Source organism: Onychomys torridus, chromosome 1 (assembly GCF_903995425.1).
Source record: "Onychomys torridus chromosome 1, mOncTor1.1, whole genome shotgun sequence".
Classification (NCBI taxonomy): domain Eukaryota; kingdom Metazoa; phylum Chordata; class Mammalia; order Rodentia; family Cricetidae; genus Onychomys; species Onychomys torridus.
In genome coordinates, this window is record NC_050443.1 from 129,378,941 (window position 1) to 129,395,159 (window position 16,219).

Consider the following 16,219-nt stretch of genomic DNA (forward strand, 5'->3'; position numbering starts at 1 on the left):
TTTTTGTTGTTATTTTTATTATTTTTCATCTGGTTATCTGGTGTGGATGTTCATGCTGATCCGTGGAAAGAAATACAGAGCCTTTTCCAGCTGCAAGGTGGATTTGTCTCTATGACTGAACTGCTGTGCTGAGTAAAGGGCCCTTTTATTGTTATGAAGTTCACACTTTTAGCAAGTCAATTCTATATACCAAAGTCTTTATCTAGCGCCCCCCCCCCCGAAGGACAATGTCAAATGCAAATTTTCAGTAAAGAATACCACAGTGGGCTGGAGAGATGGCTCAGAGGTTAAGAGCACCGACTGCTTGCTCTTCCAGAGGTCCTGAGTTCAATTCCCAGCAACCACATGGTGGCTCACAACCATCTGTAATGAGATCTGATGCCCTCTTCTGTATACATAATAAATAAATAAATCTTTAAAAAAGAATACCACAGTGAGCTGGCAGTGGTGGCACATGCCTTTTAATGCCAGCACTCAGGAGGCAGAGCCAGGCAGCTCTTTGTGAGTTCGAGAGGCCAGCCTGGTTTATAGAGCAAGATCCAAGACAGGCACCAAAACAACACAGAGAAACCCTGTCTCGAAAAAAACAGCAACAAAAACAAAAACCAACAAGAATACCACAGTGTTCTGGTTTGTTCTTAAACTAAGTTTGCATAGGCTTTGATCCCCTAGGAAACTCAGATAAGACTTCAAGCAGAAGGTACCAGAGATAGGAGGTAGCAGTCACAAAAGGCAGGTCAAAGCTAGGTGCTAACACTGCAGAGTCAAACCAAGTGTAGCTATGTGGGAATTCTCCCCACATTTTTGTTGTTGTTGTTTTTGTTCATTTGGTTTTTTGCTTTGTTTTGTTTTGTTTTTTTGAGACAGTGTCTCACTATGGAGCCCTGGCTGTCCTGGAACTTGCTATGTAGACCAAGCTGGCCTCAAACTCACAGAGATGCTCCTGCCTCTGTCTCCTGGAGTGCTCAGACTAAAGGGTGTGCCACCAGGCTGGGCTCAAGGCCCCACCTCTTAATTCCATCACATTAGGAATAAAGTTTTAAGCATAGGAGTTCTGTTGAAACGCAGAAGTCTTCTTTGCTGACATGACAAAATTGAGAGTTCTGGCACTTTTGCAAAGGTCTCAGGACAGGCTTGACCCTGACAGATGCAAAGAAGGGGCAACAAGAAATCCATGGTTGTATTTTTTCAAATTGCATGCTCCTTAAATTTGTGTGGGTGTCCATCATTGTGAATGGCTTTAGGACACATACTTCTTTCATTAGGAAGGGGTGTTCCCTGTCTTAAAGTGTTCAAAACAAGACTCAAAAAGGAGTGGAGGTGGACAGGCAAGTGGGGTGACCTGCTGCTGCCACTCTGCTGGGTGATGGCAGAGTTGGGATCCACAAGTCATTGATTGGTGCCAACCTTTTCCTCTCTGCTGGGCACATGTATCTGTGTATGCTGACGGCCAGATTTGTTGCCAGGGCCTTCTGATGGAGCAGACTGACAGAAGATCCTAGGCCCAGGGGCCAGAGAGTCCCAGTGCCTAATTTGAGAACACAGGTGATGAGGTCCCTTTCTTAGAGGATTATAGATGGTGACCCAGGAGGAGGGGTGTGTCTGACACCAATGCTAACACTCGTTCTGGTGACAGCACTAGAACACCAGACTGCCCAGGATCCTAACCCTCACATCCATGTGAGATGGTTACCATTCTGGAAAAAAAGAAATCTTATTTTGTGTATGTAGGCACACTCGTGCCACAGCACACTTGGAGGCCAGAAGACAGCTTTACCTCTTGCCACCTAATGGGATCTGGTGATCAAATTCAAGCTGTTAGGCCTTCAGGCTATCACCCACTGAGCAATCTTGCGGGCCTGAGATGACCATCATTGAATTTTACAGATCTCAACTGGCCAAATGTGGGCATGAGTTCCCATAGCTGACTTAAAGCAGAACCAGACTTTACATGGCTATGACCTGCCTGTGCCTTGAATCACCTCTCTACACTGAGGGTGTCATGCCTGGTGTGAGCTATGTGTGCTGTCTTAGCACACATCAGGCTTTCCACTGGTCAAGGTATAGGCAATGACTGCTCTAGAGCAGTGGGTTGTGATCCCTTTGGCAAACCTCTAACTCCAAAAATATTTACATTATGATTCATAACAGCAAAATTACAGTTATGCAATAGCAATGAAAATAATGTTATGGTTGGGGTCACCACAACATGAGGAACCACATGAAAGGGTCGCAGCATTAGGAAGGTTGTGAACCACTGCTCTAGAGAGACCTTGGGGCTGGCATGATTGCAGCTTCCAAACTATCCCAGAGCCTCCAAACACAGCAAATACATTCTCTTATGGGGACCCAATGCCCATGTCATTTCTGAAGAATCACTAGCTGATCTGGTGCAGAGAAGAGCCTTTGTGCCAATCTCACATGCACTGGTATGGTGTGTGCTAGGACTGGAAAGGGGAGTCCCCACCCACAGAACCAGCCCAGCTGAGCAGAACTGGTCTGGAGCACAGGTGATAAACTGCCTGCCAAGAGATGGGTCATGGTCACGGTAACCAGGGCTAAAGTCCCAGAGATGAGGCAGCAGCTTGTGGCTTCCATGGGTTTTATTAGCTTTCTTTCATACACTGGGCATAGGAGGCTTTCCAGAGGAAGGGGCCTTCCAGAGGAAGAGGCCTGGAGTCTTGAAACCAAATGGGTACACCCAGTTGAGGCTGTGTTGTACTCAGGAAAAGCCTTATCACTGACATTCAGTGATGGCTGGGGTGGGGTGAACATGACCTGAGGGACTCCTCTTCCCTGAGGAGGGAAAGGGCAGTGCTGGCAGGGCACGGGATCACCCAGCCAGACCCTTATTGATGTTCATGGAACAGATTGTTCATATTCATGGAACAGTTCTGGAGGTGCGGTGGAGGATGCCCTGCTCCATGCAGAGGATGAGAGAGGGCAAGGTGACCAGCTGAAGGCAAGAGGAAGTAACGAGCAGGGGGGAGGAGCTGAGGAGGAGAAGAGGCAGTCATGCTTTCTGTGTCTCTAAGACCTCCAGGATGGCACGGAAGATGGCGGCCACGGCCACCGCTCCGGGGTCCGGCTGATCAAGTCGTGCAGAGCTGATGTAACTCGCTCTTCCAGCACCAGCTTCCATGTTCTTGGTGGCCTCGGCTGCAGCTTCAGCACTCTGAGGAAGTGTGGGAGAAGGCTTAAGTACATGACACCAGGCCTTTCCTTTCCCACTGGGTCCTGAAAATCGGACCCTTGTCCTGGTCTGTAGGCAAGCTCTGTGCCATCCCTCAGTGGAAAGGTCGCCTCTTCTCTACTTCTAGCAAGGAATGGGGTCCCTATTTGCTGAGCCTCACTCAGCCCAGGTGCTAGGCTAGGCTCAATGTATCTCCCTCCCCATAAAACACTTTGAGTTAGGTGTTCATTCCTAATTTACACAGGTGGAAATAAAGGTGGAGAAAACCATTAACTTGCCTAAAGCCATCTAGAAGTTGAAGCTTGGTGCTTCCTGGACTGTCCAGTCAAGCCTCACTCACCTTGACTGCTTTAGTCAGGACTGGGAGGAGACTTGTTCCTGGGCTCTTCCAGGCTTGGAACTCCTGTCCTGCTGCCCACAGAGAATCCAGCTAGACAAGGTCAGAGAGAGGGGGGTTGAGAAGAAGTCCTGTCACTGAGGATAGCTATAGGGTTTGTGGGCTCAAAAGGGGCAAGGGGAGCTACACCCTGAGTACACACCATTGTCCTGTCTCCTGGTGCAGCCTTTCCATACCTGAAAGAATGAGCAAGGTGTGAGGACAGGGCCTGGCTGGGAGCAGGTAGCATCTACCAACCACCTCCCTGCACAACCATCTACCAGCACACCCCTGGTGTTAAGACACATGCTCACCTCTGCATGGCCTCCAGGCCGGCATCCATGGCAGCAGACCAGGCTGAAAGGTCAGTCTTGGCTTTGAGAGGCTGGGCAGCTGCAGTCAGGAACAGGCCATAGAGCTGAGGAGGACCAGAATGCTGAGTACATGGAGCTGGCCAGCACCCAGCCAAGCCTGCATCCTTCCCCATGTCTGTCCTTCTAGGGCCGGCTTCTACTCACCGCCCCAGATGAGCCTCCCATCTTCTCCAGCAGCAGAACAGACACTTTGGAGAGCACCTGGGCAGGGTTGGCTAGAGCTGGGTTCTCCTTTAGCCAGCCCTGGATGGCTGCAAGTAGAGAGACAGGTGGCCCTTCAGAGATGCTATCCACTTCCTTTTCTCTCCCTGGTCTCTGCTAGTGTTTTTCTGATTGGTCTCATTTACTGAGAGATGTGCTTTCTGCCTTTCTTTTTTCTCCTCTTTCCCATTATCCCAGATTGGCCTGGAAATCCTCGTGAGCCACCACTGCCTGACTATCTATCGGTTTTTCGAGACAGGGTTTCTCTGTGTAGCCCTGGCTATCCTGGAACTCACAGAGATCTGCCTGCCTCTGCCTCTCAAATGCTGGGATTAAAGGCGTGCGCCACCCCCCCCACCCCTCCCCCACCCCCCCCCCACCCCCCACCCCCGGCGAATACATCTTTCTTGAATGGCTGAACAACAAGGGCTTCTGGTGACACGGACACCTGAGAGTGCTAAGGCAGCAGAATGGACTCTCCGTCTGTGATCGCTCCCCCGAGACCCCTTTCTTTGGGAAAACAAGCTGAGGGGTGTGCCGAATGCCTCACTTGACGAAGGAAGGCAGCAACTCCATTAAAGCCCCTAAGTGTTCTGGAAATTGTTTCATGGAACCTCAAATCTAAGAACTAGTATGCTATATTAGGCCCTGAGCACCCCATAGAGCACCTATGGCAGCACGGCTATGAGTAATGCCACAGTCCCCATCACCAGCAGCCCTGTCCAAGGCATTCAGGTGCTCCTCCAGTCCGAGCAGGGTGGTGCATACCCGCTCCAGCACGAGCTTCATCTGCTTGGATGCTGCACCTAGAAAGGGAGGACAGCATGCAGAGAGGCCTTGCTGGACCTTCTCACAGCCAAACGACTAGGGTGGGAGATACGGGTACCAAGGTCCCTAGACCACCATGTACCACCATGTACCCTTTGGTGCTCAAGCCAAAGTCCTAACCACCAAGGACTCTTGCCCCTCTCCATCAGCAGGGCACAGTACCTTCTGCTGCAGTGGTCTCAGGGACCTCTGGAGGCTCTGTGGGAGCTGCTCGGATCCGCTTCCGCCCAGTCACAGCATCCTTGGCCACGTGAGGCCAGGCTGCTGCAGTAGTTTCAGCATCTAGAGGCAGCCATGTAACTTTCTCAGACAAGATCAAGTGGGGTCTGACCCTGAAGACTGGTTCCCTATGCTGTCTGCAAGAAGGCGGTCCACATCAATAAGAATATACTGAGTGTATACTGCATACTGAGTGGGGGGCATTCTCTGGGGAGAGGGTAAGGCAGATGTGAGGAAGACATTAATATCAACTTTCCCTAGTTGAGTGAGAGCTGAAGGCTAAAAAGCTAGAAAGAGCCTCTTCACAGGTCTGGAGCCACAGTGTCACCATCAGTCCTAATGCTATGAGCCTGTGGATGGGTGATGATGGTTCCTTCTAGCAATGCCTTTAGCCTCTAGGTCTCTCTTACCTATGAGCTTCAGCAGGGGTTCATCCACAAGCAGCAGGGTAAGGGAAACACCAGGCATCTCTAGTGCTGACATGAAGGTACCCACCATGGCACGGACAATCTTCACCCCACGGCCCTCTGCAATGCCAAGCACAGAAGCCTGTGAGTGGGAAAGAGAACTACCACAGAGCATCTTAAGAAGAAACCAAACAGCAAAACAAGGACCTTGCAGGTTGAGGCCTGTGATGATTAGGGAAATGACCCCATTTCCTCAGAGCATCCCTCAGTGACAGCCCATTACCACATTCCTTGAATGTATCCCCTCCTGAGGGACTGATGAGTAACAGTTCTCATTTACTGAGTTCTTAGCAGGCACCAGGTATCTTACATATACTTAATCTCATTCAATTCTCATAACCACCTTATAAGGCAGACATTGCTATTATTACTCCCAGACTCAGGACCCCAGCAGTTTAGTGGCAACAGTAACAACTTAACTCAAGCTTGTAACTGCTCAGCTGATGTTCTGGGCCATGACAGGACACTGCCTCAGCTGCTTTTCTTATGCCTAGGTTCAAACTAGGTTCAAAGGGTTAAGGGAGCCAGGCTGGAGACAGAGGCAGGAGGGTATCTGTGAGTTCAAGGCCAGTCTGGTCTACATAGTGAGTTCAGGCCAACCAGGGCTACATAGTGAGACATTGTTTCAAAACAAAACAAAACAAAACAAAACAAAACAAAACAAAACAAAACAACCCAAAGAGCTAAGGGTCTTCTTGTAGTGTGGGCTCACCCAGCAAGCGTACAGCAGCATCAGCTATGATGCCCAGTTCCAGGAAAGACAGGCCACCCAGATTGTTGACTATCAGCATCACTGAAGAGCCTGTGGATAGATTATGACACCCTCAGTGAGACTTTTGGTGTCTCTATACAGAGGAGCAGGAAGGTCTCGGAGACTGGGGACTACAGGCTACCCACCTGACTGTACAGGCACATGGGATACATTGGAGGTGTTTGTCATGTGGTCAAGCATGAGAGTGACGATCTTATCAGCAGGTGCCATCTGTTAGAAGAAGCAGGAATGAGCTGTTTCTAGGACACCTCAGGGCTGGGGTGGGCTGAGTGAGGAGTCTATTTACCTTTACCCGATGAACACCAGCTTCCCCATGGATTCCTGTGGAGAGATGTGGTCATTACTGGCTGGCTCACAGCCTGCTGATTCTCTTACCATGCCTTTATCAATGACACACAAAGTGTTCAGGACAAGGCTAGACACAATGAATGTGGATAGTGGGTAGAATAGGAAAGAATAATGAAAAACAGGGCAGCATATGGTGTGGCAGTAGAGCTAGCTGGGAAATCACAGAGGCCTTAGGACACTAATGCCTATTGTGTTAGAAACACATGGGGAGAAGTGGAACATGCCAGTCACAGACAAGATAGCCTTTGGACCAAAAGGGCTATACACTGGGGCTTCAGTAGGAGGAGTACATGGGATGATGTGGGTAAAAGTGAGGTAGGAGAAACATGGTGTTCTATGTGTCCAGAGCCTGGGCACAGATGGCAGAGTGGATAGAAGTCAGGCAGGTTGGTATAGGCTGTGCCTCAAGTGCCCACCTATGAATCCAGAGACCACCTGGAGACATCAAGTAAGCAGGGAGGTAGACAACTTCAGGACCTTAGAGGTAGGCAAATCTCAAGGCAAAGAACAGGAATGGTCAGGGCAGGGTGGCCACAGGCTTACCCAGGCCTACTTCTATTTCATCAGCTGCAAGCTCAAAGGTGGGTTTGGAGCCAGGGACACTACAGGAGGACAAGCTCACCCCCAGGGTACCTAGGAAAAAGGAAGCATGAAAGAGATGGTGGTTCTGCTGTTGGCAGAGGGGCCAGGATGGCAGCAGCAATGCTGTAGAAGCCCTGGCTATGGCATCCTCTTCTCGGAGCAGGCTGCCCAACTCTTCATCTCAGTGATGAAGAGAGTCCAAACTCTGGTACCCATAGCTTCCAGGGTCCAGAGTCTCCCTCAGGGGACCTTCCCCTAGCCCTCAAGGAAACATGGAAAGGCTTTTGGTGTAACTGGTAGGAGCCTGCTTAGAATCCCCAGGTCTGCCACATCCTCCCATCCTTGGGGCTAGCACTCACCCATGGCCTTGGCGACCATGTTCACCCGCTTTGCGATCTCCTCCAGCCCCACACCTTCCTCAGCCAGAGCACCTGCTACCTGTAGCCACCCAGAGAGAAAGAGAGAGAGGATGGTGGGTGGAGGAGTCACTGGGTCACTGGGAGAAGAAGAATCTTGTTGGGAGGGAGGATCTAAAGATTTCTACACTAAATGTGGTCTATCAAATTTAGGGCAGAAGAATGTCCTCTCCTTATTTACAACATACCTGCTGGGAGTCTTCAAGAGTTTCTGTTTGGGGATGGGGGTGTGGATCCTTGGTAGAAAGCTGGCCTGGCATGCATAAAGCCCATTCCCAGCAAAACACACACACACATCTCTCTCTCTCTCCCCCCTCCTTCTCCCCTCCCTCCTTCTCTCCCTCCCCACTGCAGTCTAGTGGAGCTGGAATGGACTTTTAAAAGAGAGAAATGAACCTAGAGAAGGGTGATTTGTTCAATGTCACACAGCCTGTTGCTGTGTCCTGATTCTCAGATCTCTTTCTTCCATAGCATACTTTAGCTCGATTCATCCACCCTCTTACTCAGTTTTCACCAAGAGTCTACTGAACTGGAAAGAAAAAAGGAAGCCTTAATCACAGTTCTTCTTTCAAGGAACTCAGTCTGAAGAAGACAAGCAGAGACACTGGAAATCACTGCAAGATGGCACATGTATCAGGAGGCTGAGAGAGCCCCGGGAAGGTGGCCCAGGGTGCTGAGGAGATGAGGGAGAGGGCCACATGGGGCGCCATCTGTCTCCAGGAGTGAGCCAGGCCACAGAAGGTTGACCAGAGAAAGGATTTTGCAGGGACAGATATGGCATACATAAAGCCACAAAGGTGAGCTCCAGCCCAACAGACACAGGGAGGGACCTGATGTTTACGGAGCATAGGGAAAGAAGAAGGGGTGCTGGGCAGTGCAGCCGTGAGCTGGGACAGGAGTGTGGTGGTGGAGTGGCTGGGGAGGCAGCTCAGTGGTGAAGAGCACTTGGGGCTCTTGCAGAGGATCCAGGTTTGGTTCCCAGCACCCAAATGGCATCACAATTGTCTGAAACTCCAGTTCCAGGGGATCCAACACCCTCTTCTGGCCTCCCCTGGAGCTGGAATTACGACACTTGTGACCTACCATGTGAGTAAAGGGAACCCATTCCAGGTCATCTGCAAGAGCAGCCAGTGCTCTTAACTGCAGAGCCACCTCTCCAGCCCTCAAATAAATAGTGTGGTGGGCACCCCCAACCAAGGGGCTAGAGCTAACTATGGGAACCTAGGATGCCTTCAGGGAGATGAAAACTGGGCATATACACATTTTCGTTGTTGTTGTTTTGGCACAGGGTCTCACTTTGCTGTCTAAGCTAGCCTCAGTTGCGTTCTGAGTGCTGATCAATATGCATTTTTAAAAAAGACACCCCTGGAGATAATGTGGGCAACAGAGCGGTAAGGCAGGAGAGCAGGAAGCGAACAGGAAGCGAACAGGAAGCCCAGTGAGAAGGTGAGTCCAGTTGTGAGACTAAGAGCCATGGCACACAGTGAAGGTAGCTAGGACAGGCTATGAGGAGGACCTATGTGGCACTGGGAGACGTGCCAGGGAGGGCAACTGACTAGGTATGGGGAGGGAGGAAAGGGAACTGGGCTGGGAGAATGCCTGCATTCTGGGCTGAGTGGCTGAGGCAATGGTGGGGACTTGGTAGATTAGGGTAAAGAAATGGTTGGTGGCTCAGTGTCCCAGGTTGGGGAGGCTAACCTTGTGGATAAGCACTGTGCCACACAGGCCACGCCGGCCAGCCTTCTTCAGGACAGTGAAGGCACTGTCATCCCCAATTACCACCATCTCCACAGAGATGCCCTCAGCCTTGGCCTGCTCCATAGCAACTCCAAAGTTGAGTCGATCTCCAGTGTAGTTCTTCACGATGAGGAGGATGCCCGCTGCAGGAGCAATAGCGTGGTATTGTTAGCCTTGCACCCACCCCCAAAGTGCCCACCCACAGCATTTTCTCCCATATGCAAGCCTGACCTGTGCCTGCCTGGGCCACAGCTCTAATGGCTGCCAGGATGCTGCCCACAGCTGGAGAAGCGAACACAGATCCTGCAATGACCCCCGTCAGCATCCCCTTCCCGATAAAACCTGGGGATGGAGAGAAGGAAGTACACTGGGTAAAGTCTATACTGTTATCCCTGTGGCTTCCCACATTCCGAGCTCCATGTTTGGGCAGCCCTACTGTGTGCTTGTGCTATGGCTGACCCTCCATAGGAGTCATCTTGGAGGGACTTCTCTTAACTTCTAACTCTGAAGAACTCTGTCCCCTCCTACCTGTTTTTGGTCTTTCTCCTGTTCTTTGTACAAACAGCTTTGGAAAAAAAGATTTACTGAGTGTTTTGCAAGTGTGTACGTATGTGCACTATGGCACCATGTGAGTGCCTGGTGCCCATGGAGGTCAGAAGAGGGCAGTGGCTCCCCTGAAACTGGTTACAGATGGTTGTGAGGGGCTACCTCATGTGGGTGCTGGGAACTGAACCAGGTCTAACTAATTCTGCAGGAGCAACAAGTACTTTTAAGCACTGAGTCCTTGCTCTTCCCCTCACTGTACATTCTAATGTTTGTTATATCCCTTGAGGCTTGCTGAATTTCTCTTACATCTATCTTCCTGGAGTGGGGCATGACAGTTCCACTGGGCAGGATCTTGCCTGATTCACGGTGTGCTCTGTACAGGCCCAGTGTACAGCAGGTTTGTTAATATGTGCAGAATGAATACATGGAATACTGAGGTGGACAGGAAAGATGCAAATGACACAAGCTTTGACCCTGCTGTAGGGCTCCTAACGAGGGCTCACATCCCTGGCATCAAACAGGAAACCCGATAGGATGGTTCAAGTGTGGGGAAGGCATGGCAGGGATGCAGAAGACAGGTCCTGATTTGGGCTGGCAGAGTCAGCAAAGTGTCATGGAGGTGCTGGGTCAGTGGGACTGGAAAAGGGCTAGGAAGACTTTTATCATTAGCAACTCTTGAGGCTGGGAGAGCCTCAGAGATTATCTGGCTCAACCCTGCATTTCTAGAGCTATAAGAATTCAGATGCTGTGCGAATTCACAGGCTGTGACTGACCTTGGGGCAGCTGGGTGTGGGAGGATGGAGACTGGGTCCATTCCTAATTCTGGTCTCAGCATTATCTGTCTGGTACCTCACACTAGCACCAAGGATCTCCCAAGATCCCTCCTCTGCTCTGGCCAGTACCCCTCACAATCAACACAAGATGCTCACCGGCATGTGCAGGCTCATGGCCTGAGCCTCCACCTGAAAGAAGTGCCACCCGGCCTTTGAGGCTGTCCAGGTCAGAACGCAGGGCCACACGGTGCCCTTGGAGGAGCTGCAGGTTAGGGTTACAGGCCACTACCCCAGCAAGGGCCTCATTAGCACACTCTTCCACTGAGTTCACCAGCTTCTTGGAGGTCTATGGAGGAGGAGGAAGAAGAGGTTCAGAGTATGGTCAGCAGGAACCCCCATCCTGTCCAGCAACACTACTGTGCCAAATTTCCCCAGGAATCTCATGGGAGAGGAAGGAAATTACAGAAGCCGCTTAGGAATTTGGAGGTCACAATGTGCCTTGAATTGTTTCATTACCAGGTGGGTATATATGCCTGTAACTTCTCAATTTTCAACTCTGTAGTCACTGCTTAACTTAGAAGCCTTTGCACCATGGTTTCTGCCTGTCCTGAAAACAGTTTTGATGTAAAGCTGGGAAAGTTGGTGTCCTCACTAGGAAAAAAAAATGAAATTGGGGCCCTGTCTGTTTCTGTCAGAGGAGTCTTAGGCTGAGGTTCCTGTGATGGGGGAAGGGCCTGGGCAGTCCCCACACCTATCTGATGAGACAACTGGGCTTCATGTGCTTCAGCTGGACTGCTCATGCAGGGTGGCAGTGCTTAGGGCTGGGCCCTGCATATTCACAGAGACTAGAATGCTATTTCTGCCCTCCTCTGGGAACATGAATATCGTTTTTATGTGCTATGTGAGAGGGACACACACATGCATGGCAGCACAGAAGAAAGGGACCTCAATCTCCTGAAGGGACCCAGGATGTCTTTATGAAGAATAAGTAGGAGGTATGCAGGCACTGGGAAGAGGGGGGCTATTCTGGGCAGAAGGAAGCATAAGCCAAGACATGGAGGTGTGTGATAGTACAGTGGCTCCACGGAGCACAGAGTGACCCAAGTAACATGGGGTCGGCAGGAAGAGGTAGGCAGGGACCCCATAAACCACAGGAGGAATCTTGTTAAGAGGAGTTGTTCGGGTCAAAGCCTTAGCTCTGCTACCCTAACAAACTAGACTCAGCTGCATACCCTCGATATGCCAACTAAGAAACAACAGTAAGGAGCAGAGAACGGAGACTTAGAGGAGCAAACAAAGAGGTCCAGTGACTCCCCCTCTCCAAGTCAGGGTACTGACAGGAGGTTTAGATTTAAACAGAGAGCAAGAGGTAGGAATACTCTAGCAGTTCTAGCTGGGTGTAGTAGCACACGCCTGTAATCCCAGCACTTGGGAGGTGGAGGCTGGAGGGTTGGGAGTTTAAGGTTAGCATTGGCTACATACAAAGTCTGAGACGCATGTATCCCAGACACATAAAAACTGAAACAAGACTGACTGATAGTGGTGGCACACACCTTTAACCCCAGAACTCAGGAGGCAGAGGCAAGTGGATCTTGAGGCCAACCTGGTCTACAGAGCAAGTTTCAGGACAGCCAGGGCTAACAGAGAAACCCTGTCTTGAAAAACTAACAAAACAAACAAACACCCCCCCAACACAAAACAACAACAACAACAACAGCAAAAAACAACCCTTAAACAAAAAGCCTGATCATTCCTAGTCAAGGGGTGGTTCTGCCCATCACTGACCCATCGCTCTCTGCTTTAGGTTTTCTTTTAAGGTGGTCTGAAACATTGTGAGAACTATGTGCAACCTCTTTCTGGCAGTTTTTCCTTCTGTTTTTACCTTTGTCCAGCATGAGTTTCCTGGGACAATTCCAATTTCTTAGGAGGGGGAATTGTTTTAACAATCTGTTAGCTAACAGTTGAAGGGGTGCAAATGTCTCTCTTCAGAATGTCTGTCTTCCTTTCTGCCAGGGCAGTTACACTGTGATAAACTAGGACATACTCAGGAGGGAGGTTGTGCAAAGGATTACCTAAGAACTCCAGAGAACACCTCTGGGTTCAGCGAGTCTTCACGGGGTGCAGCCAGAAGGGAGCAATGTGGGACTAGAGTAGTGGAGAGAGAGGAGAGGCTCCATAGTCACTGGGACTCAAACTCCACTCCAGCCCGTCATTAGCTATGAGAACTCAGGGAAGGAACATCAGTTCTGGCCTCCATTTTTCCTCTGAACAGCAATTTACTGGAGTAGAGCTTTGTATCAGTGTCCTGGAAAAGCTCACTAAAAAGGACCTATAGTCCCTTTTATGAAGAAGTTTTGAAAAGCTGGAGCTAGCTAAACAAACGGTTGTAGCCTGGAATGTAGTAGCTCCCTGCCTTTGTCCTCCAGAGACTCTAAGTGGACCCTGAGGAGGCTGCCGGCGCCGCCTAGTGGTCCCAGCAAAGTGCACTTCCTGCCTCCTTTCTGAACCTGCCAGGACCCAGTAGGAACTTTTATGCAAAATGCAGCACTGATGTCTCTGTGCCAGGCTTTCCTCCATTTAACAAGGGCCAAGGCCTTGACACTTGCTTAAGGATGAGGGGAGTAGTCCAGGTGAATAGGCAGCAAGCAGAATAAGATAGGCTTCATTTCTTTCTTTTTTTTCCTTTCTTTCTTTCTTTCTTTTTTTTTTTTTTTTTTTTGGTTTTCTGAGACAGGGTTTCTCTGTGTAGCTTTGCGCCTTTCCTGGAACTCACTCTGTAGCCCAGGCTAACCTCGAACTCACAGAGATCCGCCTGCCTCTGCCTCCCGAGTGCTGGGATTAAAGGCTCATGGCTCCATTTCTTAAGCATTAAGAGCCAGACTATTTCTAAGTATTTATGAACCTGTTTAATTTAATTTTCCCGAAAACCCTTTGGCGGGAAGGTTAGCACAGAGAGGGAACTGAAACACAGCTGAGCTCAAAGCCACACAGCTGCAAGTGCTCTGGAGCTGCTGGTTCACCTCAAGCACATGCTGCTCTCCTAAGCTGCTGAAGCAGACACAGGGTGCCAGAGAAAGGCAGTGTGGGGAAAGAGGGATCACTGCACACAGTGAAGCTGTGTATTGGCATCAACTCCAAGCCTAGCCTCCAGCACCACCCCACTTCCAGAGACTCCTGCTCATCCCTGCACTGGAGCCATCCCTGTTTCCCAGTAACCCCAGGGGAAGGAAAGTTGAGGAAAGGCAGGTACCATGTGAGGCCACAGGGATTCTGGCCTAGAATCCACACCACAGAGCAGCGTGGTAGCAGGTCTTAATCTGCCATATTGCAGATGGGCTTTGGGGAGAGGAGAGGCTCAGAGAGGTCAAGCTTTCTGCATAGCAGTAACACAGGTGGTGGGGGTTCGGCTCAAATCTGAACCCAGATCTGTTCAAGATCAGTTTTGAAATAGAGCCCTGGGGCATTGCGAGCCTCCCATAAACCATTTCTCCACTCTGGGAGCAGCCCACACATGCCTGGGCTGAGGAACAGGCACCAGATCATTCTTCCTGGTTCCCTTGTTGACTAGTAAAGTGACTTATTACACAGTAACTTGTTGTTCTGATCTAAATGCATGACGGAGATCCTAGCCACAGGGGTTTCGGAGTGCCTCGGGTCAGCCTCACACCTGGCCTGGCCCAGTGGCCCTGCAGGAAAGGGAACAAGGATCAACCCTGGAGATACAAACCTCTGAACCTCAGGAGGCAGCAGCATCTCAGCTGGGGAACAGGGAGACTCAGGGGGCTCAGAGAGGTGATCCCCAGGGTCCTCCCTCTACTGTGCCCCCCACAGGACTCACCATGGTAGGGAAGTTCTGAAACAAGTTGAGCTCACACTTCTGCTCTGAGCTGCTGCAGAGTGGCCAATCCTGAGTGCTGTCTGGTCTGAAGTGGAGGCAGCGGCAGCACCTGCAGGAGTAGTGAGGGCTTCAGCTGCGGAACATACAGCAGCCAACTGGCGCAATGACGCCTCCAGCGCCTTAGGAATTAGGGAGCTGCCTCAGACTTTGATTCAAGTCCAAACTCTAGTACGTGAGCGAGGGATGGAGAGCAGCGTGGGCCTGACCAAGGTTCACACCCACACTTGGCCTGAAGACAGATCAATTCATGTTGGGCACAGGGTTGCCTCTGCCTGGGAGCAGTATCCACTTCCTCATCAAGGAGCAAAGTTACCCAGAATAACTTCACATCTTACATGGGTATCACTAATGGTGAAAACGTACAAAGATCTTCACCTTGCTGGCTGACCACACCAGGATCAAGCCAGCCCTGTGACCTTGCATTGCTTCTGGAATACGGACTGAAAGCTCTATTGAGTTGTCCGAGATTGTACTGGTAAGAGACAGGACTTGAGCCCATGACTATTCTTATTACAAAGACGAATTAATGTTCCTACTGACCATCCAGTTCTCCAAAGTCAGGCAGAGTCCCGGCTGAGGACACCTGAGTTATAAATCACTCTTCAGGGAGCTGGGGATTTAGCTCAGTGGTAGAGCGCTTGCCTAGCAAGTGCAAGGCCCTGGGTTCGATCCTCAGGTCTGACCAAAAAAAAAAAAAATCGCTCTTCTTTCAGTCAGACCTCATTTAGCAGTGTTGTTGGTCTAGACCTAGCTCCACCCATCTCTGCCTCAACTCACTAGGGAGACTCTTAGTTAAACTGATCCCCTTAGGCCTCAGCCTCAGGTTAGCTCCTCTCTGGCCTTTGCAGATGCTTCTGGCCTCAGATTCTGCTGCCCCGTGAGGGGTTGGGGGTGTGGAGGCTGTCTGAAGAAGCCTGGGGCCTGCACTGGCCACCTGGGCCTGCACTGGCCACCTGGGTCATCAAGGCTCTTGCTGTGAAATTTCCAGCCTTGTGTTTGCGTTCGGAATTTGTAACGCAGTAGGGACACTTAATTGTGCTGGCAAGTGATTTAGGTAGGCAGCCCGTTCATTTCTGAAGAAATTGAAAGAGGGGAGCATCCAGGCGCCCAGGTGAGGCGGGGGTGGTCGTTAAGCAAAGGGAAGCCCGGTTCTGGTCTGGGATGTGCACACATCTTATGTCACCTCTTGTCCTCCGCAGCCCTTCCGGTTCCAAAAGGGGAAAAACAGCCCTGAGGACTCCTGGAGCTAGGGAGGAGGGAAGGAGGCAGACGCTGGGGAAGGAAAGGGGCGCGGATTGGGGAAGGGGAGCCAGCAGGCGGGCTCTGAGGGCCCGGTGGGCGTCGAAAAGCCGTCCCCGGACCACTAGTTGCAGGCCGTTCCCATCTGCGTACCCTAACCGTTGCTCTCATCCGGGTACTGCGGCCTCTGGCGGTAAAAGGGGGCGGCATGAAGGGGGCGGGGCCTCAAGGGGGCGGGACCTCGCTTGGT

The 16,219-nt window shown here is 50.8% G+C and overlaps 1 protein-coding gene across 2 annotated transcripts; it reads right to left on the bottom strand.

The window, feature by feature from the left end:
• Nucleotides 1-2,595: 2,595 nt before the first annotated feature.
• Tkfc (triokinase and FMN cyclase) lies at nucleotides 2,596-16,146 on the bottom strand. 2 transcript variants are annotated; one of them, XM_036205438.1, is made up of 18 exons: nucleotides 15,914-16,146; nucleotides 14,671-14,779; nucleotides 10,989-11,178; nucleotides 9,745-9,855; nucleotides 9,475-9,656; nucleotides 7,720-7,798; nucleotides 7,322-7,411; nucleotides 6,717-6,751; nucleotides 6,556-6,640; nucleotides 6,371-6,460; nucleotides 5,602-5,718; nucleotides 5,135-5,254; nucleotides 4,855-4,950; nucleotides 4,088-4,194; nucleotides 3,884-3,987; nucleotides 3,733-3,766; nucleotides 3,534-3,623; nucleotides 2,596-3,175 (listed from the first exon to the last, which is right to left on the bottom strand). In XM_036205438.1, the coding sequence occupies exons 1-18, from the start codon at nucleotides 16,138-16,140 to the stop codon at nucleotides 3,014-3,016; spliced, it is 2,028 nt and encodes a 675-aa protein (XP_036061331.1). In that variant the 5' UTR covers nucleotides 16,141-16,146; the 3' UTR covers nucleotides 2,596-3,013. The 2 variants fall into 2 exon arrangements, with proteins under 2 accessions (XP_036061331.1, XP_036061320.1); XM_036205427.1 differs by having other exon boundaries at nucleotides 4,813-4,950.
• Between the last annotated feature and the right edge of the window lie 73 nt (nucleotides 16,147-16,219).